Raw genomic sequence first — 24,517 nt, forward strand, 5'->3', positions numbered from 1 at the left:
ATTCCAGCTTTTAGCCACCAGGTGACGGAAGGATCTTCCTCCCATGCGGGCCTTTTTCACCCTAGGGACCTTGAGTAAGCCTCCTTGCGAGGAGCGCAGAGCACGAGCTGGTACATACCTGGTGACTAGGTTCTGGAGAGGTGCTGGTGCCAGAAGGACCCCCTACTGGCGAAAAACCTATGCGCACCTCCTCAACGTACGTGCAACCAGGAACATCCCACAGGGGACTAAGCTTATAATAGCACCCTCTGCAACCCTGCGAGCTGACCTCACAATCACCCTATATAAAAGCGGCATTGTCTTGATCCAAGCCTCATCCAGAAACCTCAACAAATTTGCAAGCATTTTTACCAACTTCAGTAACCATGTGCGTGACACCAACAGGGTAACTAACACTTGCCCCGACGCCCCTCTGACCAGCCTGCCTATCATCCCTAACCACCCCCCCTAGGGTTCCCCACACCGATCATCACATCCCCTCTTGCTTGGCACCTGACCATACCAGGAAAATCATCTTTGCACCTCTGATCCCCGCCCCGCCAGCTCCCAACTTTAACTGTGAGTATTATACACCTCCAAACACCTGTGACACAGATCCAACCTGCCTGCGGAGCCCACAACCACCTTCCGAAGAGTCTCTACCACTGCCCTTCCTAACATCGCTAACTTATCTCCTAGCCTTGCCAATGGAGTCGCCGCCAGCCCCACACGCTAACCATGCAACTGGTTTGCCGCCGGAATCCCACGGTACAGAACTATATACCCCTTCTACCCGGTCTCCTATGCATACCAATATAAGGGCTCCAGAAATACTGCCCCCTACCCTCTAACGCCTTCCCCTTGCAGGGAGTCTGATAGCACTGCCCCAGAGCTACTGCCCCCCTGCCAATAAACACCTCCCTTCTATAGGGATTTCGAAACCCTGCATTCCAGAGCTACAAATCTAACTCAGAATATCCATATCTCCATACTAGACCTTATGAACCTATTGCACCTCGCTGAACCCTCCCTCGCCAACCTCAAAACCCAGTGGACCTCCACCACCCCACACACCACCGAGATCCCCAAGCACCCTCTACCGTTACCTTTGAGACATCTTCACCCTCGCAAGCAACCATACCACCTCTCGGAGGAAGAAACCCTAGCTCTCGCCCTCTCCTACAACTCTACACATGCCACCCTAGCTCACTTGACCTCACTGATGAGGAGATCCTTGTCATCCTCAGCGACTACAACTCTGCTCCAAGTACCCTTTGCCCGCTAGGCACCAGAACCGCACATGCCATCCGCACAGGCTCTATTAACACCAACAGATTGGCTACCTTCCGTAACAGAAGTGTGGTCAAGACCAACCTAGTGCCGGTACACTTGTCCACCCTAACTCCTGACACTCCCCCTGATTCCTCTCTGTCTGGCCTCTTAATCAACTGCCGATCGGCGTTTTAAGCATGCCGTTGACATTGCTGCGCTCATCATGAACTAAAACTTTGACTTAGCTATTCTAAAAGAATCATGGCTCAATCATTCTTCATTTCCATGCCTGGACCTCTTAGTCCCTCCCGGCTACAACTTTGCTAGACTGGACAGGCAATCTAACAAGAAAGGAGGAGGCATCGCCTGCATCTACCGCTCCAACCTCAGTGCCACAGAACTCCTGACGGATTCTAAAGACTCTTGTGAATACCTTGCACTCTCCATTTGTAGTGACTCCACTTTTTTGTGCAAGTTACACATCATCTATCATCCCCCTGGCATGAACGACTTCTCCACTGACCAACTTATGGAACTTATTACTGCATTACTGCTAAGTTCTCCTTGAACTCTAAGGATATCTTCCTGGGTGAAACCAACCTGCATTGGAATGACCCCTAGGACTCTCATGTCAACGCCATCAAAGACCTCCTGTCCGATCAAGCCCTGACCCAAGCCTGTTCACTCCCAACACACTCGAAAGGGGCCACCCTCGACTGGATCATCTCAAAGGAATCAACCGTCAAGCTTATCTCTATAGACCCGTGTGACTGGTCTGACCACCACGCCATCACATTCCTACTACCTGGCACCCACAAGATAAGGGCACCACAACCAGTAATTCCTAAACGCTGGATTAGAGACACTAGAAACCTAGACCACAATGACCTGAAGGCTCGCTGCAAATCTGACATCCCCCCTCACATTTCTCAACGGTCAATGACCTCAATATTCAATACTCTGCAACTATCTCGAACATCATGGATGAACTAGCCCCACTAAAGCTAAAAAGAACCCAAACAAAATATAAGAACCCCTGGTTCACTGGACCCCTCAACAATGAGAGGAGATGCCTCCGGCAATCCGAAAGAATCTGGAGACAGCACCCCTCCGCCGCACATCTTAAACTTCTCCACCAGGCCAGAAATGCCTACAACAAGTACATCCTTAACTCTAAAAAATAATTTTTCAGATCCGAACTAGAGAACGCCAAGAACAGACCTCGCATGCTCTTCGATCTGGTCAAACACCAATCCAATAAACTGGTCAAAACTAGGGGTGGGCGTAGTTCACAAAGTAGCGTTACGCGAAGCTACACGAAGTGCACTTCGCACTCCACAAACTTCACGTAGCACAACGCGAGCTGCGTAGTAGCATGCTCGCACTGTGCAAGATGCGTTTTCAATGATTGCACAGTGCGGACAAGCATCCGGCACTGTGCAATCATTGAAAACGGCATCTTGCACAGTGAGAGCTGTCGTTTTCTGCTGCTCGAGTAGATTATTACTCGAGCGGCAGCTTTCTCAACGCGAACTGGTAGTTTCGCATTGAGAGGGGCCGCGAGCATGCGCAACCACTCACAATGAGAAACCTGACCTCCCCGCGTTGAGAATCTCGCCGGGATGTCATTTTGCTTGCTCGCAGTCACGAACATGACGTTGAGGACCGCGAACAAGCAAAAAATTACCGCTGCACTACGCTACGCTGCACTACGCATGTTCACACTGGGCTACGTGCAGCTCGCGTAGTGCGAAGCTGCGATAATTTCGCAAACTCCGCGAGCGTAGCGTAGTGCTTCACCCAGGGTAAGTCAAAACCTCGAAAGAAACACTTTAATATCATCAGAGGAATTCTCCTCCTTTTTCGCTGACAAAGTCACAGCCTTAGTAAATGAACTTAGTGCCGCCACATACTCTCTATCCCTTCCTGGCATGCACCCTCCTCCAGAGATGCCCTCACAGACTTCACCCAAGAATCAAGCACTTTGGACTGACTTCAACCTCTACGATGAAGACTCTGTATCTAAAATCCTATCGTCCCTAAAAACGAATAACCATTTCAACGACCCGCTTCCCTCCAACTGTCTAGTGGCCATCGCTCAATCCATTATTCCTAGCTGGACTGCAATAATTAACGCCTCTCTCCAGCAGGGTTCCATTCCTGACTCTCTGAAAGCCGGCCAAGTCTTCCCCAGTTTGGAAAAAACGGTCGCTGGACACAGCCATTCCAGACAATTTCAGACCTATCCCCAACATCCCCCTCTTAGCCAAAGTGTTGAAGTGTGTAAAACAGCAACTAAGTCAACACCCCAACAACTTCCACCTTCTCAATGACTTCCAATCTGGATTCAGACCTGGGCACAGTACTGAAACGACCATGCTCCACATCGTTGACGACGCCCTCCAAGCTTTGGACCAAGGGAAAACGTGCCTTCTAATCCTCCTGGATCTTTCCTCGGCCTTTGACACGGTCAACCACAAAAAACTAATCAAACGCCTCAAACTCAGTATGAGTTTTAATGGCTTTGTTCTAAAATGGTTTAGATCCTTCCTCCAAAACCGTTCGCTGCGATTCCTAATCAACTGCAACATTACTGCTCCCTCTCCGGTCAAAGTCGGAGTCCCCAAAGAATCAACCATGTCCCCTACCCTCTTCAACCTCTACCTCAAACCACTTGCCGAAATATTATGCTCAGCAAATATCTCCTACCATATGTATGCTGTCGACACCCAGCTCTACATCAAAGCCTCCTCTCTCGAGGATATTCTCTCCATGAAGAAGGCCCTGAAATCAACCATCCATTGGCTCACCTCCAATCAACTCAAGCTCAACGCTAAGAAAACAGAATTTCTCATAATTTCCCCTCCAAAAACCAATCCAGAGACTCAGATATAGATAAAGGCTATCACAGTCCTAGATTGCCCACCGACCATCGTGGACTCAGCAAAATCTCTTGGAATAACCCTTGACTGCAAGTTGAACATGCAAGACCACATCAACTCGATGACCAAATCAGCCAGATTCCACTTGAGCTACCTCTGGAAACTGAAACCCTTCCTTGACACTACCGACCTAAAAAGTTCAGTCCAAGCACTAGTAATCTCCAGACTGGAATATGGCTGCTCCACCCTCTCTGGTTTACCCAAGATCTCCCTGGTACCCTTAAAAGCCTGCCTTAATGCTGCCACCAGACTTCTTACAAGCTCAAAAATATTTGACCATATAACTTCACACCTGAAAGCATTGAACTGGCTTTCCCCGAGGCCAGAATACAACTCAAACTGGCCCGCATTACACAGTAGTCCTTATACTCATACTCCCCTGCTTATCTCGCACAGAAACTGGTGGAATCAGAAACTCCTGGTCCGCCAGAGACCTCTTACTCCAACCTGCACGGTTCCGGAAAAAAAAACTTTTAACCAGGCTTTCTCTGGATCCGCTCCAAGATTATGGAACTCTCTTCCGCCAGCCATCAGAAGAATCCCCTCTCTGGCACGTTTAAAAAAGGAGGCCAAAACCTTCCTTATGGGTAAATCCCTCTCCTAAAAGCTGCCTCCTACCAACACATAGACCTTGACCAACTACCGACTAGCGACTCCCTTCGGAATACTGAGCTACCCCATCAAGAAATCTGGGGCCTTATCTGGAGTTATTTAAATGTAAACTGTATATACATGACCTCTACCCTTAATGTGATTTCTTGCCTAATGTGATCCCATGTAAAGTGCTCTGATACCCTAATGGGTCAAGTTTGTGCTCTATAAAACAATAAAATGATAATAATAATAATAAGATATTATAAACTCCAAAATTAATTCCTGATTTGCATCCTTCATTTTTTCTACGAACACTCTTCAACTGACTTGTACAGATGGTACACGTTTTTGCTGAACAATATATTTTGTTTGACTCATATTAAGCACTATCCTCCATTAGTTGTATCACAGGTCTTCCATGTAAATTTCAAGTGTGTTTGAATCAGTCTGTGGTAACGTCCGCTGAAGTGTCCCATAGTCAGGCCTATCATCATAGAAAAATATTACACAAAGATCACTATATCATCTAATAAAGTTCTGGAATCATTCAATCAATCAGCTGTCTTGTAAAGCACGACTACTCACCCGTATGTGTCTCCAGGCGCAGGGGGGGTAGCTTCTGGCCCGACAAGGGGAGGAAGAATGGCCTTTACCAAAGGTACATTGTGTTGGCTGGCATCTGTGACTACTACCATTAATAACAGGAAGGTTATACACTTTGAAAATGATGTCCAGCTCACCGCTTCCCTAATTTGGCGTTCCATTACCCTTTATCTTTTCCCATATGACTATTGCCTCCTCATAAATCATATACAGAAGATCCTTAGCATTGACTAAAAGCATTCTTTCACAGGCACGGCCCGTGCCAGGCTTTATACTGGGGCGGTGACATCAGGCAGGGGAGGGTCAGGGTGGGGGGTTGTAAAATGTGGGATATGGACCATTAGAGGTAAGTACCGAAAAAATAAATAAAACGAATTTCGTTGCCCACGCTGCATCGCCAAATGTGATGCAGCGTGGGCAACAAAATTCTTTTTTTTTTTTGGTACTTACCTCTAATGGTCCAAATCCCGCATTTTACAACCCCCCACCCTGACCCTCACCTGCCTGACGTCACCACCCCAGTATAATGCCCGGCACGGGCCGTGCCTGTTCTTTCATTAAAATCGAATAATAGTACTGTTATGACAAAAGGATGGCTAATCTCAATGTATTCTAATAGAATGGCTAATGCCTCCAAATGACCATCTACTTTTCTCCCTGATGGGATATATACATTTACTAAACCATCAATACTGTGTTTGATTGAACGTCTACCTTGATGTCCACCTACAGACCAAATAGTACAACAATGGAGAACTTACTACCATTCAAACATTCTCTTTCTCCCTTGATATCTAAAGATATTGAACTTAGGATCATCATTCCTTTCACTGTGTTTTAGTTTATGCATTATATAATCATTAACATCCTTTGCTGTTGCTTCCCACATTTCCTACAGGGCTGCTACGGCAATGTAATCCCTAGCAAGTTTTTGCTCCCGCAAATCACCACCACTTGCCTATCCTTGCTATATTCCAAGTGATTATATTCAACAGGAACTGTACAGCTTCTGTTCCTGAGAATTGGTCAAAATAGCAGTAGCTATCTAAGTCCAATCACGATTCTTCTCTTTTTGTGACATTCTCCTAGGCTTTTTTATTGTGTCTCTACTCATTTATGCCACAATTCTCTGATGGACTATGTTATTTATAGAATTACATGATCCATTATGTCTGCGTGATTGTTGATGAGGAACAAAACGAGGAAATATAATATTTAATCCTGTCACCCTGCTACATTTGAAGGATACAGTTGACTTATTCAGCCACAACACATCAAACCCAAATATTCAGCCATTATGGTGCTTATATAAAATTCACAGAAGCTCTTTTTCCTATCCTCTGGAAGGATACTCATGCTATATATTTAGGTGACATACCAATGAGGTTAAATACCGAGTGCAGCGATTTCAGTGTTATTGAATGATTCATACAAATGAATACTTTATTTTCAGCAAAAGTATTTCTAAATTGCAAAGCTTTAGTAGCTGGATGAAAGGAGGTTTCACAAGTACTAAGTTCTTGCCTAATATTAACTGCTACAGTTCTTCTCTTCATGACTTTGACCACTTGCTCTGTTGTTTATACCTAAGTGTACCATCTAAAGCATGGGTACTCACAAACTTTCTATCGGGGGCTGAATTTACAGTGTGGTTTGTGGCCAGTGGGTGAGGGGGAAGGGGCTAGAAAGAAAAAAACAGTGACCATGAAGTTGAACACAGGCCCCTGCAGTGGACGAGTTCATCCACTGAGCCAACAGACCAGCATACACACACACATCTCTCTTTCTCTCTCTCTCACTCTCTCTCTGTCTCCCTATCTCTCCCTCCCTCCATCTCTCTATCTCCCTCCTTCTCTCTCTCTCTCTTCCTCCTTCCCTCTCCCTGTCTCCCTCTGTCTCTCTCCCTCTGTCTCTCTCTGTCTCACCTCTCTTTCTCTGTCTCCCGCCCTCCCTTTCCTTCCCTCTCTCCGTCTCCCTCCATCTGCCTCCCTCTATCTGTGTCCTACTGTCCATCTCCCTCAGTCTCCCTCCCTCCATCTGCCCTCTGTCTGTCTCCGTTCCTCCCGTCTCCCTCCCTCTGTCTGTCTTCCTCTGTCTGTCTCCCTCCATCTGTCTCCATCCCTCCCTATGTCTGTCTCCCTCTCCCCCTCTGTCTCTCTCTCTCTGTCTGTCTCTCTCTCTGTCTGTCTCTCTCGCTGTCTGTCTATCTCGCTGTCTGTCTCTCTCGCTGTTTGTCTCTATCGCTGTCTGTCTCTGCCTCTATCTGTCTCTGCCTCTATCTGTCTGTCTGTCCCTGTCTCTGACTCTATCTAGCTCCGTCTGCCCCTGTCTCTATCTGTCTCTGCCTCTATCTGTCTCTGTCTCTATATGTCTTTATCTGTCTCTATCTCTATCTGTCTCACCTCACCCGGCTCTCACTCCCTGCTGCCCTCTGTCACCCCACCCAGCTCTCACTCCCTGCTGCCCTCTGTCACCTCACCCGGTTCTCACCCCCTGCTGCCCTCCCACCTCACCCGGCTCTCACTCACTGCTGCCCTCCCACCTCCCACACCCGGGCTCTCACTCCATGCTCTGCCCTCCCACCTCCCTCACATTGGCTCTCACTTCCTGCTCTGCCCTCCCACCTCACAGGGCTCTCACTCCCTGCTCTGCCCTTCCACCTCACCGGGCTCTCACTCCCTGCTCTGCCCTCCCACCTCACTGGGCTCTCACTCACTGCTCTGCCCTCCCACCTCACGGGCTCTCACTCCCTGCTCTCCCACCTCAACGGGCTCTCACTCCCTGCTCTGCTCTCCCACCTCACAGGGCTCTCACTCCCTGCTCTGCCCTCCCACCTCACCGGGCTCTCACTCACTGCTGCCCTCCCACCTCCCACACCCGGGCTCTCACTCCATGCTCTGCCCTCCCACCTCCCTCACCCGGGCTCTCACTCCATGCTCTGGCCTCCCACCTCACAGGGCTCTCACTCGCTGCTCTGCCCTCCCACCTCACCGGGCTCTCACTCCCTGCTTTGCCCTCCAACCTCACCGGGCTCCCACTCCCTGCTCTGCCCTCCCACCTCACCTGCTCTCACTCCCTGCTGCCCTCCCACCTCCCTCACCCAGGCTTTGACTCCCTGCCGCCCTCCCACCTCCCTCACCTGGGTTCTGACTCCCTGCTCTGCCCTCTCACCTCCCTCACCCGTGCTCTCACTCCCTGCTCTGCCCTCTCACCTCCCTCACCCGGGCTCTCATTCCCTGCTCTGCCCTCCCACCTCCCTCACCCGGGCTCTGACTCCCTGCTGCCCTCCCACCTCCCTCACCCAGATTCTGACTCCCTGCTCTGCCCTCTCACCTCCCTCACCCGGGCTCTCATTCCCTGCTCTGCCCTCCCACCTCCCTCACCCGGGCTCTCACTCCCTGCTCTGCCCTCCCACCTCCCTCACCCGGGATCTCACTCCCTGCTGCCCTCCCACCTCCCTCACCCAGGCCCTGACTCCCTGCTCTGCCCTCCCACCTCACCGGGCTCTCACTCACTGCTCTGCCCTCCCACCTCACCGGGCTCTCACTCCCTGCTCTCCCACTTCAACGGGATCTCACTCCCTGCTCTGCTTTCCCAACTCACAGGGCTCTCACTCCCTGCTCTGCCCTCCCACCTCACCGGGCTCTCACTCACTGCTGCCCTCCCACCTCCCACACCCGGGCTCTCACTCCATGCTCTGCCCTCCCACCTCCCTCACCCGGGCTCTCACTCCATGCTCTGCCCTCCCACCTCACAGGGCTCTCACTCACTGCTCTGCCCTCCCACCTCCCTCACCCGGGATCTCACTCCCTGCTGCCCTCCCACCTCCCACCTCCCTCACCCAGGCCCTGACTCCCTGCTGCCCTCCCACCTTCCTCACCCGGGCTCTCACTCCCTGCTCTGCCCTCCCACCTCACCCAGCTCTCAGTTCCTGCTGTCCTCTCTGGCTCCCCCCCCCCCCACCCTGTGTGTCAGCCTGGGCTGACACAGCCTCCCGGGCACCCCAGTACTTCACAGGTCTTTAAACGACCATTTGTTTGTTAATGAGGCTTTGTTCACCTCTTAGCTCCCCTGCAGCTCCACTCTTGACTGTGGCTGGAATCGCCCGGCCCCCACAGAGCAGTCTCTCGGAATCCGCACTGCTGCTCCCAGAGGTGTTTGCTGAAATGTAAAAAAAAACCACAGGTGCGATGTCTCAAGCTCCGCGAGCCGCCACTGAAGGCTTGCCGGGCCGCTACTGGCCCGCGGGCCGTACTGTGAGTACCCCTGATCTAAAGTGAACTGTTGGCCCCTTGTCCACAGGGATAGATTATTGTACCTTGATCAATCAGTACTTTCTTATCTGCTAATTTTACCTTGGTCTTTGATTAGGAGACACTTAAGCCAATTCCTATTCTTCTGAAGTGATTGCATATAATTCAGAATGGCTAACCCAGTCTCCTTTTCCTTTTCATTTCTTGTTGAAGAGAATGCTGTTGCCAGGCTATTAACTGGCTTCTTAATACAGTCATCAGGTAAAGCTTACAATTCTGATAAATCTAAATTTTTCTGAAACTACAGCTTTATCTTTGAAATTCTTTTAATTATTTTTATCTTATGTGTATTTTATTCTTTAAATGTTTGTTTGTAAATTTATTATTGAGGATAGGATCAAACTTCTTTTTCTGAAGTTCTTTTTAAAGAAAAATCATTTTCTGTCACACCTTATCAACTTCAATAATCTTCGGTTCTTAGTATTTTTCTGTGAGTCTGTCTTTACCATTACCCATCAAGTATTTCCACTCTACTGCCTGTTTCTTGATTTCTCTCCAGTTCACCCAGGTCTGCGACATCAGGCATATCTTTGAAGATTACATTTTATGATCCACTTTTTCATTAACAATCGTTTTTGATAGATACTGGTAATAATGAAAATGAAATCCGCTTAATTATAAGCCTCATTTCTCTTCAATATATGAATTTCAACACCACTGCATCATATGCAAATGTTCTTAGTGGACTCCAAAACACTTTCCACAAGCTGCATCAGTCATCACTTTCTCGCCCTTTCTCCCAATACTCTATTGGGTGCCAGACCAAAGAAACACTGTTGGGCGTGGAAGCCAATATTGATCCTCTGGGAGTTCTTACACCTATGGTAAGATCAACCCTGTGAAAGCCTCTGCTTTCCATACACCTTCCACTCTTGACCATCGCCTCTTCCCTCTGCTCCTCAGTGACCTATGTGGCATTTAGGAGTGGTCATGGCAAGGTTATGGATAGGAGCAGAAGGAGAAAAATTATGGGACCGAGATCCTAACAGACAACAATAATCCAAGCTGCAAGGCAAGCAGAGCTCTGTAGCAACTTTGAAGCTCATGGGGACAAGCACAACTGGCCCCTTCAACAGCAGCAAGGATGAGATAGGATAAGCACTTTGTTTTCATATGAATCTGTGTCCATATCAAATGTGCTGATCAATATGCATATCTAAGTCCATTGCCATATTAAGAGCATATCCTTATTCATATCTGAATCTATATCCACAGGCAGGAAAAGTATTTCATCCCTAACCCTTGCTTCAGGTAAGCCATATAAATCACTGTAAATGTTTTTAATTTATTTTTGGTATTTTGTCATTTCTTCATCATGGCTTCCTTATCTAGTGTTTGGCCATGACTGCCAGTGATGGCATCATTCCTCACCATATTTCCTAGGGTTGCGTCCCATGTCCCACCCTCCTCTTCAAGCAAGAGCTAGCCCACCAGGAAGCTTTCTAACTGAAGGAGATTTCATGCTACCCTGAAACTATGCACACCATTTTACAGTGGCCCATAGGACAAGTTGCAGTGTCAGATTACCAACCTCAGTCTCACAGGTGCCATCTCAACCCCACATTAACACCATCGCGGCTAGAGAGATTTTTCTCCTGTGCTGCAGATCCATGATTTCCATTGCTCATGACGAGCTCAGCTCGTCATGAGCACAGGAGCACTGTACTGCATGACGAACTGAGCTCGTCATGAGCATGGAAGGGATTAAATAGTTTAATCTGTGTAGAAGGAGCCACAGAGATGGATCCAAAACCCAACCTAGTCATGGCTGCTGAGATTATGAAATTAAATTAAATGAAAAAACGTATAGAATGCAGACAAATGACCGAAGGCATCAAGGCGCTGATAGCTGTTAGTCTTTGGAAAGAGGAGAAAACAGAATAATTCCATGATCCAGGCCTCGAGAACATACGTTAAAAAGTAAAAAGCCAAGTTTTAAGGGTATTACACAAAGTAAGATAATTTTGAAGTCTGGAGATGAAATGAGGAAGCGAATCCCAAAAGCTTAAATGCGGCCACTTAAAAAGGTCTGCCTCTCTACCTTGCCTTTTGCAACTTAATAACAGTTAAAAGCTTTTTACCTGAAGATCGAGGAAGCAGACCGTTGGAACATGTTTTTAATTCATTCAGGCCTGATGTTATGCAGTACCTTTTAAACAACACATAGAGCCTTAAAAATGATAAGATGGTACACAGGCAGCCAATGAAACTTCTGAATTCCTGCAGAGGGTGATTGGGAATTAGGAACATCAGGAAACAATCTTGCAGCCGCCTTTTGGACCACATGCAGTTTGGCTAGTACATTCTTATTGACATTGAAGTGCAGCACATTGCAATAATACAACCTGGATGTGATCAGTGCCAAGCTCACTTCCTTATGTGTCACAAAGGTATGATAAGAAAGACTTTTCTGAGAGTCATGATCACAAGGAAACAGGTCAAAACCGTACGGGTAATCTGAAGGTCGAAGGTTAAATTTTTGGCAACCAGTACCCCATGGTTCTTTGCGGAGTCTGTTGGAGTGGATAGTGTACCTAACATATCTGGCCACCACAGATGGGTCCATATGGATGGATTACTACCAAAGTTCAAGACCTCCGCCTTGTCTCCATTAAGTCGAAGGTTGTTTTTTCCATTCATATGGCCACTGCCTGCATGCCGTTTTTAAAATTGGTAGCAACTGCCTGTGTGTCCTTAGTGATAGACACAATTATTTGTGTGTCATCAGAATAGGGCAAAGCCTGACGCCCTAAAGACCTTTTAAGTTTTTCCAGTGGAGAAACAAATAAATTAAATAATGTAGGGCTCAGAGAAGAGCCCTGAGGAACCCCTCAAGGCAGAGTTATGGATTCAGAACAAAACTGATTCACAAAAACCGTCCGAGATCTATCACTCAAAAAGGATGTTAACACCTTAGCTGCTTTGGAACGTCCAGCTCCAGTGCTGAACGTTCCATTGCGCAGGTGCAGTTGGAACGGCCAACGGCCGACTGCAGCACTCCCGAGGTAGAAGTGCCCTCGGCCGCTGGACGGGCGCAGCGCTTAAGGGGTTAAGATCTTAAGTGCTGAGTCTGTGACCTCCAGTTTCTGCAGCCGATCAACAAGCAGGAGAAGAGAGAATGCATCAAAGGATAGATCCAAAAGGATCAGAGCCTCCCTGCCCTGCATCCACAATAGGAAAGATATTGTTGACTGCTGATACCAAAGCAGTCTCAGTCCTGTGGTTACTCCTGAATCCAACATGAGAGACATCAGCTGGGCGTTCAGGTGTTTCTCCAAAATGTTGGAAGGTAAAAGCAGCAAGGAAATAGGCTGGTTGGAAGGGTCCAGATTAGGATTTTTAAGAAGAGGTTTAACAACAGCTTTTATCCATGCTTTCAGCCTTTTTTTTTTTTACAAGATTATAGTTCATACTTAAAAGTAACCTTATATATCATTAAAAATATCCACAGCAATTAAACACATTTTGCTAAGGAGTTCAGTGTGTTAGTTTTCCTTTAACTCATTTTATTTGATAATTCATCCATTACTGACAAATTGCTTCACTTTTCTTAAGAAAAAAAAAAGAGTCATATTTTACATTCAGCAGAATTCTTTTTGGGTTAACTGAGTTTCTTATACTTCATTTCATCAGGTAATTCTTAACATAAGCTCACATATTAGCATCACAAAGCACAATGACCCGAACGTATATTATGCACACTAGTAAAAAAAATTGTCTGGGTTTCTGCAGGAAGAGATTAAAATGACCAGTGTAAAATTAATGAAATCCTATTTGTTGGCAGCGACCCTAGATATATTAGCATATTACTTAAAAGGAAATATCTAAGCATTCTGAAACGTGCTATATGGCTTAATAGACACGTCAATTACCATGGCGACATGAAGCAGCAAGGGCCGTGTTATGCAGTCTTGTTCATTAAGATTTAGGAATTCATACTGTTACAAAATAATAGTTGCTACTGTTTCGACTTGAACTTTTTTTGACGGTAACTTTTTAGGTAGAAAATGTAATACAAGATGCATATTGTAATTGTTGATAAAAACTGTTTAGCAGATTATTTTCATAAACGTGATACAATGGAAACATTAGCACTTCATAGGTTGTACAACTTGTACATGAATGGCACATACAAAAGGGCCTTGGCAGCAGTTGTGTTAATCCAGCGATCAAAGCAAAGTTCCTCAAGAAAGCTGCATAAGTAGAATTACTCACTGGCACTGTGCTGTTCTTTAACCAGCTACATTTCATGAAGATCACTTCAGATTCTCAATGGCAGAAGTCTGCCTAGAGTCTCTACGGTTACACCAGTTCCTCCAGTCCAGTGGTGCTGGAAGGAACAATTTTATGTGAAGAGTACAGGAGCTAAAGGCTGAGATTCAGTCACTGGACACTATCAAAGTATATTACCTGACTTTCCTGCTCAGAGGAAAAAGGGGCATATTTACAAGCCCCTATTGCCAAAGGATCATCACTTTTATAAACGTTCCTGTGGCAGTAGGGGCTTCACCTTATTTACAAGGTGGCATTCAGCCACTTAATGTGGCTTAACGCCGCCTTGTAAATAACGATTCAGAAAAGGGGGTGGTGATGAACAGAGTGTCTGAATTAAGCAGACCACTCTTACCCAGTCCAAAGATCAGGGCTTGATCCATCACCGTTATTTAGCTCACTGCACCATCCCAGCTCAGAACCTGGCTATATGCAAATCAGTCTGTCCCTGGCCCAGTGCATCATGGGAACAGGGCAGACTAAACTACCAAGCCAATTCTTCACCAGAAAGGAGACAAGCTTCCGGGGACCGGTTTCTGGCATTTCAGCCGTCGTCGGCCCGGCTTGCTTGAATCCTGATGGTGCAGTGAGCAAGGGACTCATGTGTGAGTATACCCTGCCACACCTATAGTGGCCAAAAACGATTCAGTAAAGGGGGTGGTGATGAACAGAGTGTCTGAATTAAGCAGACCACTCTTACCCAGTCCAAAGATCAGGGCTTGATCCATCACCGTTATTTAGCTCACTGCACCATCCTAGCTCAGAACCTGGCTATATGCAAATCAGTCTGTCCCTGGTCCAGTGCATCATGGGAACAGGGCAGACTAAACTACCAAGCCAATTCTTCACTAGAAAGGAGACAAGCTTCTGGGGACCGGTTTCTGGCATTTCAGCTGTCGTCGGCCCGGCTTGCTTGAATCCTGATGGTGCAGTGAGCAAGGGACTCATGTCTGAGTATACCCTGCCACACCTATAGTGGCCAAAAACGATGCAAGGGTGCCTGCAGAGATGCATAGCTGCCAATTACGTGCCAGAGCAGCGGAAAGCACAATGATGTGCTGTATAGTTGTTAATACAATGCATCCCTGTGCTTTTGAAATAAAGCAGGTCGGAGCAGCAAAATGGATTGAAGTGCCACGCTGCATAATTTTTTGTAAATGAGGCCCCATATTTTTATTTTATTACAATTGTTCTTTTGATTGGTGTTAATCTACTGCTTGGATCCGATTTTATGAAATAAGTTTGTGCATGTTTACATTGATATTGTAAACCCGAAATAAATAATTTATGTATGTCCTCCATCTACTGATCCTAGATGTATGTTCTATATTTTTTAATTTTATTTAGAGTGTTTTATAAAGTGTGCACATGGCCCAAGGGTATCAGAGCACTGTACTATGGGCCCGATTCACAGAATGAACTTAGGACTCAATCCTAAACTTACTACTATTTTGGTATTCACAGAATGCACTTACTACTTTTGGCATTCGCAGAATGCACTTACTACTTTTGGTATTCACAGAATGAACTTACTACTTTTGGTATTCACAGAAGTTAGGATTTTGTCTTAAGTCTGTCTTAAGTCTGTCTTAAGTTTGTCTTAAGTCTGTCTTAAGTCTGTCTTAAGACAAACTTAAGACAAAATCCTAACTTCTGTGAATACCAAAAGTAGTAAGTTCCTTCTGTGAATGCCAAAAGTAGTAAGTGCATTCTGTGAATGCCAAAAGTAGTAAGTGCATTCTGTGAATACCAAAATAGTAGTAAATTTAGGATTGAGTCTTAAGTTCATTCTGTGAATCGGGCCCATAGTGTTCAATGAACAAAATGATAGCTATAGACAGGAAAATCAAAAGTAAAGAGCCACAATAGGCTGTTGCAACAGATATCACATTAAACAACTGTCAGTCCACCAATATTCCATTAGTCTGCATTGATCTAGAATCTTCATGGTGGGTATTTGCTGCTGCTCCGAATTACTCAGACCCAGGTACCCAGAGAGCAGTGTTGTCGCTGGTTCTCCTGTAAACGACATGCTTCTGACCAATCGTGAGACTGCTGTCATTGTGACGTCATTTGCACCCTGGGGAGGGGTTCTCTGAAAGTCTATGCAAAGAATCTGTTCATTAGGATCTTTTTCACCTCTTTTTTGAAACAGTAGGTCAATGGGTTTGATCGCACCATGGGAGGTAAGGAGTTCCAGATCCTTGGTGCCGCCCCAGAGAAGGAGCGTGTGTACACTTTTTGTTTTTGGAATCTAGGAGGTTCACACCTGAGAGAGTTAGCACTTCTTAGGTAGCGACTGTGAGAAGTTGGCCTGGTTTATGCTGTCCACTAGTTAAAGTGGGCACCCTGTACCAGCCCAAACAACCCTTATGGTGATTAGGTTAAAGATAACCTTTATGAAAGCTATCCTAGTGGTAGCTTTGGGGAGCAGCCTTCAGGCTAAGTCGTGAAGGAATGTAAAGCAGCTTGTTTCACCAGATCAGAACCTCCAAAATAATCAAATGAAAGGAGAACCACACAAGTGTTATATAAAATATATGTATTTATTACTAAACACTCTCGACTAACCTCTTTATGAGATTAGAGCACAAAGCACACAATACTTAATCAATAAAACAATAGTAAATAGCACAGTACACAGCGGGCTCCAGGGGGATACCGAACCATATACTAAACAAATGGTATAACAACAACGACTTCACTAGACACAGTGCTCAGAGCATGTAGAACCGCTGAGACCCCAAGGAACCATCCAAAGGAGTGACACAGGGAGCCCACGGAGGACGGGTGTAGTGTGAGAACACACACATGTTCCGTACATCTCTATGGGAAAGTTGCGGTTGGAAATTACAGTTTAAGGACACTTTGGAGAGGACTTCAAGCAAACGCTTTGGAACATAGAAGATCCTAAGGCCAGCACCCTTGTGAGTATCGAAGTACTGTATTACCTATCCCAGAGGAGCTGGGTTAATAGGGGTCAAGTGGTGTCGGAAACCCTTGTCGTTTTCAATGGTGTGATGTGAAGAAGTGCTGCTGCCGGGAAGATGAAAAGTGTCCGGTGGAATCCAAGCCTGGATCTGAGGTGAGAAGAACCTGAAAGCAGAGGGGACAGAGTCTGGGTCACTTCAGGGTGACCAGGGGCTCAGTAGACAAATGCCCACCGATGTCAGGTGCTTCAGGTGTGAAGATAGGATGCTTGACTCTGCAACTACGGGGACCAGAGGACGTTGACAATGACTAAAGTCTAGAGGTAAGCTGTCCCACAACGGGTGTTGAGTGCTGAGGGGTCAGTGTCCGGATTGAACACCAACAATCCTTGGCAAATGCAACCCAAGGGGGGCAGAGAAAAAAGTTACAGTGAGGACCAGCAAGGTCCAGGAGACTCTCCAAGCTATGGAGAGTCAGGGCACATCTGGAGCAACCAGGGAAACCCATGGGAAATCAAAGTTACACTCGCTAGGACCCACAGGCCAATGGACCAGGGATTGCAAAGCTGAATCACAAAGCACCAGCCCATGGAGCACTCATGGAGTGGAGGCTGGAAATCTTCAGTAAAAATACTGCTCAGGGTCAGGACTACACATAGCCCAATGCACAGCCTCAGGAATTGCCAAAAAGCATATGCTGCTGCAAAAGTAAACTGTGTACAGGGGTTCGGGTTGCACAGTCCTCACGAGGGATACTGGTCTCAGGATTGCTGAGAGAGCAGATTGACCTCAGAGATGCTCAGGAACCCACCTCCTGTGTTGCAGAAATATTCGGAGTCCTCAGGAGCATGGGCGATACAAACCAGTCAGATGCGTTCATTTGCCTCCTGCTGCAGGGAAGTAACTCCTTTACTTCAAGGGATATTCTTCTATTGTCCAGTGGAGTGTAGACCATCAAAGTACTTGTTTTCTGCTTGCAGAGTTTAGTCCAGGTAAAATCCAAAGTCCTGTAGTCAGGTTTCCTACTTTATACCCAAGGAAGGGGTTGGACTAACTCTGAGAACCCTCCTAGGGGAGGGAGAGGACAGAGGGGTGGTTACACTCATGTCCTAAGTCCAGTTTCATGCCAGAGCAGGAGCAAATGGAAATTTCAGGATTGTGGCTTCAGGGTTTGTCCCTTCTAACACAGTGATTCGAAATTCCTTTATTGAGTGTCAGCATGAACTGCTTGGCTTCTCCGTTCGCTAGCGGTCATTGGGGCATGATTCAGCGGTGCCTAATTTGTAACTGTCGTAGGAGATCTTGGAATACAGTGCCTTGAAAAGGCAGTCCGATATCTGTCTTTATCTCTTCGGCTAGGCCAAAAAGTGCAAAGGCCTTTTCCAGTGCTGGAGTGCTGGGACTACATTGTAGAAGACTGTGGAGGCAAAGACTTCGACGAGGGGGTACTTGAAGTAGTCATCACCAATAACGACTGTTGTTTTTCCGTCTGGAAACTTCCTAGGTCAATAGTCACTTGTGACCATGGTGCAGGGCACGGTTCTTCAACTATGTTGGGTGCTGGCACTTCTTGGGCACAGGTTAGCTGGCACGACAGACACTGTCTCACCATGTAGTCGATGGCAGTTTTGAGCCCAGGAAACCAGATCTTCTCTCTCATGCAGGACTTCATATTCGCTGTTCCCTGGTGTCACCCTTGAGCCAGTTCCATCACTTGATGCTGCAAGCTCTCAGGTATCACCAGGAGCTGTACCCTCAGAATGAGCCCATCCATCGTGGCGCTTAGTTCATTGGGCACTCGCCACATTTTTGTCAGCCTTTCTCAGTCGTTGCCTTGACATCTATTGGCATAGTTTAGAAAGAAGTGCTACAAGCAACTTTGTAGAGCGTTCCGTAGACTCACTAGCACAAGGTTTGTCATTGTAGCATCACTCTTGCAGAGACCATGCCAACATATGCTACAGTAGTTGACGTCCATGTGTTAGTGCTATGGCTGGATTTCCCAGCATTCAATCCGTGGTGGTGGATGGGGAGCAGAGCCATGGAAGAGGGGTATGAGAGGTTGGTGGTCAGAAACAACTCTGAACTGCCTCCCGCAAAGGTAGAGGTGGAAATGTCCACAGGCCCATTTAATTGCTACGGCCTCTCTTTCAATCTGCACGTATCATGGCTCAGTCTGTGTTAGTGCTCTGCTAACAAAAGCTAGTCGGAGCCCACCTTCCCCTCTCTGCTTCCTGGGTTAGCACGGCACTTAGTCCCACTGGGCTGGTGTTGCCCAGTACCTCGGTCCGTTTCTTTGGATCAAAGTAGGCCATGGTGGTCTTGCGTAGAAGGACAATTTTCCCTACTTCAAAGGCATTCTTTTCATTGGTACGCCCCTTCCAGGGTGCTTCAACCTTGATAATAGCCCTCAGGGGTTCAGCAATGGTGGCCAAATTGGGGATGAACCTCCCACAGTATGTGGCCATTTCCAGAAAACTTCTGAGACGGATGTTGGGGTAGGACCTGTTGGATGGCATGCGACTTATGGGGATCGACTTGCACCCCATCTTGATTAAAAACATAGCTGAATAACTCTATGGAATTTCGGAAGAAGAATAATTTGTCTTAGTGTAAAGTGACACCGAGCTCTGATAGGCATAGCAGTGTGGCTCGTAGGTTCCTGTGGTGTTCATATGCTGTTGCAGATTATATTAGGATGGCATCAAATACGTTTATGATGACCTGGAGGCCAGACATTATCTCCTGGATGGCATCCTAAAACTGGAACACCTCTGCTGCGGTGGAGATGACAAACTTCAGCCATTTGTATCAGTGCAGCCCCAGGTGCGTTGAAAATGTAGTGATGTACCGGTCCTCCTTGGAGAGAAGCAGTTGATGGTACCCTGCATTGAGATATAATTTGGAGAACCACCTTGAACCATTCAGGTTGGCAATGATGTTGTCTATTGTGGGTTCTATGTGTCTATCCCGCTTGATAGTTTTGATTAGGCAGGCCCATGTCAATGCAGAGGCATACCTCCCCTCTCTGCTTCGGTTTTCTGCAATCACCATGGGTGAGACCCATGGTGTTGGCCCTGACACTTTTTCATACCGTTCTCGGAGTTATGGCAAACTTTATACACTCAGTATTTGTAAGCATTTTTGGAGGACTGCCGCTTATCCTGTTTCTCCAACTTCTCCAGTTCTTCCTCGGCAAATAGCCACAGATGGAATGGTACGCGTCGGTGGCAAAGTGTGACCGGCTTCACACACTTATCAATGTGAAGTTTGATTGGTGGGGCCTTTAGCCACCTAATCCCTTGAAGAGCTCTAGTAATTGGTTCAAGAGTTCATCCACTTGGCAGGTTGGCACGTTTCGAGCGAAGGAGACTAACCTCAGATCTTCGCCGTTTGGCTCCTGATGAGGTTGTCTGCTTCTTTCTCCACTATGTGGAACATGGTTGTCATGTCATGGTCTCCTGAACGCAGACATACTGCCATTCGCCTTTTCAGAGGCAGAGGGGACTGGCTGCCATTGGTGAAGATTTTGGTTCTCGTCCGGGACACGATAGGTCTTTGTCAAAGGTATTGGTATTGTCGAATATCCATCACATTCACCAATGGGCCAGTGTGTATGACAGCTCGACTTCAGAGCTGGTGATTTGGATACACATATGGGCTGTGGCTATCTGTGGCGTTTGTGGTCATTGGTAAAGGAGATGAAGAATGCTTCCTCTTCTTTGTCGTCCGGTGATGAATTTTCCAGCTGATGTCGGTGTTGTTGTGAGGATTTCACTGTCTTTTGGGACTCAAGCACCTCTAGCACCAGCTGACGCAGAGCTTTGGTGGTGGTCAGTCTACCCCTTGTGCCTCTTCCCCGAGGCTCTCCTCTGCAGACACTCGCAAAGAGATTCAGCTTGCCACAGTTTGAGCACATGCGGCCTTGGGCCGAGGAGTCTTCTAGGGGGTGTTTGTCTTGCCCACAAAATCCATCTTGGGGTTTCTGCTGGGAGAAAGTGTGGGTTTTTAGCTTGTTGGCTTCCCAGTAGAACGAATGGCGTTGGCTCACTCTGTCTTCATGGTAGGGGCCTTTTCGGGTTGTTGAGTAATGGTGATGTCCATCTGGGCCACGCTGGCTGTGAACAGATCATGGGGCCTGGCAATTATGAAGATATTATTAAATCTGATTTCGAACTGTCAGAGGATCAGGGCTCTAAGGGTTTTGCTCCTGTATCCCTGGATAATTTGTGTCATTATTTCTTTCGGCTGGTCATCCTCAGTGCAGGTGCTGGAAGGGACACGAAGGCACATATAAAAGGCTTCTATTGATTTGCCTTCTCACTGTCTGTTTTGACAATGTTTAAAACACTCGATTTCTGGGTTCAATTGTGGATCAAAGTGGGTATTCAGCGCCCGCACTGCAGCGTCATAGTCATTGGAAGTGCCTGTGTTTGGTAAGTGTTCAAACAGTTTGTAAATTTCCACACCTGCATAGTGAAGCACGAGGGATGATTTATTTGATTGTTCCCTCTGACTCGCAGGTTGCGACAAAATAGTTCTCTTGCCTGCCAACTCATGTCTTTCAGCGTGGTGACATAGTAGCCTGGTGAGCTAGCTCAATGAATGATTGTGGTACGCTTATGAGTTCATGTTGTGGGTTGGGCCAGTCCCTTGGTCGACCTTGCTGGGGTGCGGTATTGGCATCATCTGCCATGGTGAGTCAGCTTGGTGCCTGCAAACGTGCCCTCTAATGTGCTGGAGTTGGGACTCTGCCCGAGACTAAGACCTATACTGTGATGTTCTGCTTTTAGTTGGTTTTGCCAATGATTGGTGATGTATCCACTTTTGAAGTGTAACCTTGCCCCCCTACAGAAAAGTCTTTTTTTCTGTTATCTATGCCTCACATAACAGTCTTTGGCATCCGCAGTGCCCCAGAGTCAACGGGTGGCTGGTATTGGCCTTGTGAGTCTTTTAGTGGAGAACTCCTCCCCTTGAACAAGCGTTCTGGCCTGGCTTGGTACCTGGATGCTGTGGACGGCAGCTGTTTGCAGGTTTGCAGAGGGGCCAAAGTAGTACCCAGCAACTGGAGGTTCAGAATACAGGCGAGGCTCGTGAAGAGCAGCCGGAGGATCAAGGCGTCAGATCTACACAAGTCTGCTGCAGGCAGGATCATGGAATGAGGCACAAGTGTTGGCCCCTTGTCGCCAGTATGCTGGGGCCAGCCAGGTAGTATCGGGGTCCGCTGTGTGATGCCTACATGCACAGTAGGTGGCCACAGGAATCACACATGAACACCTCAGTATGCTGGAATTGCCCAGGAAGACCACAAGCCGACACCGCCCTTTTATTATATCGGCTCTGGCCCCACCTAGCCAGAAGATGAAGATGGTGCATTTCTGGGGTATAGTCCCCGCGGGGGAGGGGCTAGCTGGATAATACAAATATGACAACAGTGACAAGAGCCACCGCTGCTTCACCAAATGTCAGTATGTATCCGTATTCAGCATACAGCACTGTGTAGACATTAACTTTTTGAGATTCTCAAAATCCCTAGCAGTGTTTGGAAAAGTTTGAAAGTTATAGATTTCTAAGTTTTCTCCTATTTCACTTTGTTGTACTGATACGTATTGTCTGCAGGTGTGCAGGCTGCGGGTTTAGGGGCAAGGAAACTGCATTCGCACATTTCCCATCCTTATTTCACCCCCTGTACAACATTGAATCTATTAAAAAGATTATTTCCAAAGTTTGTCCTACTCTCACTGCAATTTGTAATTGGGAGTCTCCTGCACCTCACCCTTGAAAATGCAGCACTAGACTGGCTAATGGTGACATTTCTGAAGGATAGCTATTGCGAGCAGGGCCATAAGGCAATTCTCTTTTTCAGCTTATAGCAAATGTCTTGAGTGGCCTACTGACCGCTGACGTCTCCCAACGGCACTATTGGGAGAGCGCAGAATCATCAGTAATACAGCAAATACTGAGGCAGGCCAAAAGGCCTTCTACAGATTTCAACTGGCAAGTATGCTTATGGATATCCTGAGGCAAACCTTTGTGGCAAGGACAGAAATCACCTTCATGAAGATAAAGTGAACCACCATGCATAGATAAAGGTGAGCATATATCAGCGTAAGCGATGGCATGCTGCGAATAAGGAGACCATTTAATGTGAAAGTGATGCATCAGTGTACCAATTAGCATATTGCCCACCAGCATGTGAAAAACAGAGATGAGGTGATGATATGGCTTCACGGCTGGTAAATGTGCAGTAAGTCCATTCTGCTGCCCCTGCCTCCTTTTTTCCCACCTAAACCAAGTTGTACAGATTTAATGGAAATAGACTGGAACGTGGAGTAATTGATGTGTATATTTACTTATTAATGGTGGAATGTTGTGGTTACCATCGCAATATAGACTTGTAAAACAAATCACTAATCTGGACACCAAGAGGCATATTGACAAAAGTATTTGGAGCACATACTCTAGTCCTCTTGTACTACTCTGTGCACGCTTTGTGAATCACCCACAAAAAAAAATCTAATGTAGGAATAAAATCTGAATTCCTAGAAACTGTTTATAGACAGTTAATACAAAAGAAAAGGCGTTACCCTCTTTGGACTTTGACGTATAGGGCGGTGGATGTTTTGGGGCTGATTCACAAAGGTATGTAAGAATATGTGAAACAATGCTCCTGCAGTACTGCTTAGTGTACTAATACATGTTTTTGTGATTCGCCCCTAAGGGCAAACCATGCACACATTTATCTCGACAGGGGGAAGTCCTGATAGAAGCATAATGAGGTGAATATTCAGTGGCACATACCTGCATCCCAGGTTTGATGTCATCCGTCCGCGACCAGGAAACCAGAAAATCAGAGGAATCGCCCATGAGACATCCTAATAAAGCAGAAAGAAATGGTATTTCAAATAATGAAAATAGAAGAGGTGTGACTGACTATACAGGCATCTTTTCTAATATTTCAGACTCCCAGTCTAGGCAATAAACCAGTGGTTAATTTGAGCGGGTGATTTCCATTGCTCAGCACGGGCACTTAATCGTCACCACCAGCGCTTGTGACAGTCTGCCATCAGGTGGCGCTGTTCGGCAAATTTAGAGATGACCCCAACAACAGTCAATTCTTAATTCAATATACATTAAAATGACTATTCTGTGCCACCCAGGCCATTCTTATAGCTGTGGGGGCCTTGGATAGTACTAAATGGCCGACTTGTACGGGTGTGATGATTAGTAGTTGTGTTGCTACTATCATTGGCAGCATGGCAGGGGCGATGTGTGGGTGCAAGCTGCAGTGGCCTCCTGACGACAGCCCTGACACTTATTATTTCACAAATTAAGCATTGCGAAGGGTAGCAAGCGGTCACGCCCTTTAAAGTATGGAAAATCATTTATCGATGTGAGCACATAAAATAATAATGAAAGAACAAAAATGTGTGAAGGGTAAGGAAAGAATGAATTTGAAATTGCAAATATTCACTACTAACGTGGCAACATGACACAGAATGCACATGGACTGCTGCATTTTACTGACACGCACACTCTCTAGCAACTCCCGAAACTGGAAAGGTGGGACATGCACAGTCTGTTTCATGCCACAAGTCCGAGTTCTGTGTTT

At 46.7% G+C, this 24,517-nt stretch overlaps 1 protein-coding gene across 1 annotated transcript in view; it reads right to left on the reverse strand.

Annotated features, from left to right (window-relative positions):
• The window catches only part of DOK6 (docking protein 6), a 1,609,598-nt gene that overhangs the window by 459,063 nt on the left and 1,126,018 nt on the right, over positions 1 to 24,517 (reverse strand). The window contains exon 8 of the mRNA XM_086967445.1: positions 23,707 to 23,780. Within this exon, the coding sequence (XP_086823571.1) occupies positions 23,707 to 23,780 (74 nt within the window). The remainder of the gene's footprint in view (positions 1 to 23,706; positions 23,781 to 24,517) is intronic.

This window comes from Lissotriton vulgaris, chromosome 4_1 (genome assembly GCF_964263255.1).
Source record: "Lissotriton vulgaris chromosome 4_1, aLisVul1.2, whole genome shotgun sequence".
NCBI classification, from domain to species: domain Eukaryota; kingdom Metazoa; phylum Chordata; class Amphibia; order Caudata; family Salamandridae; genus Lissotriton; species Lissotriton vulgaris.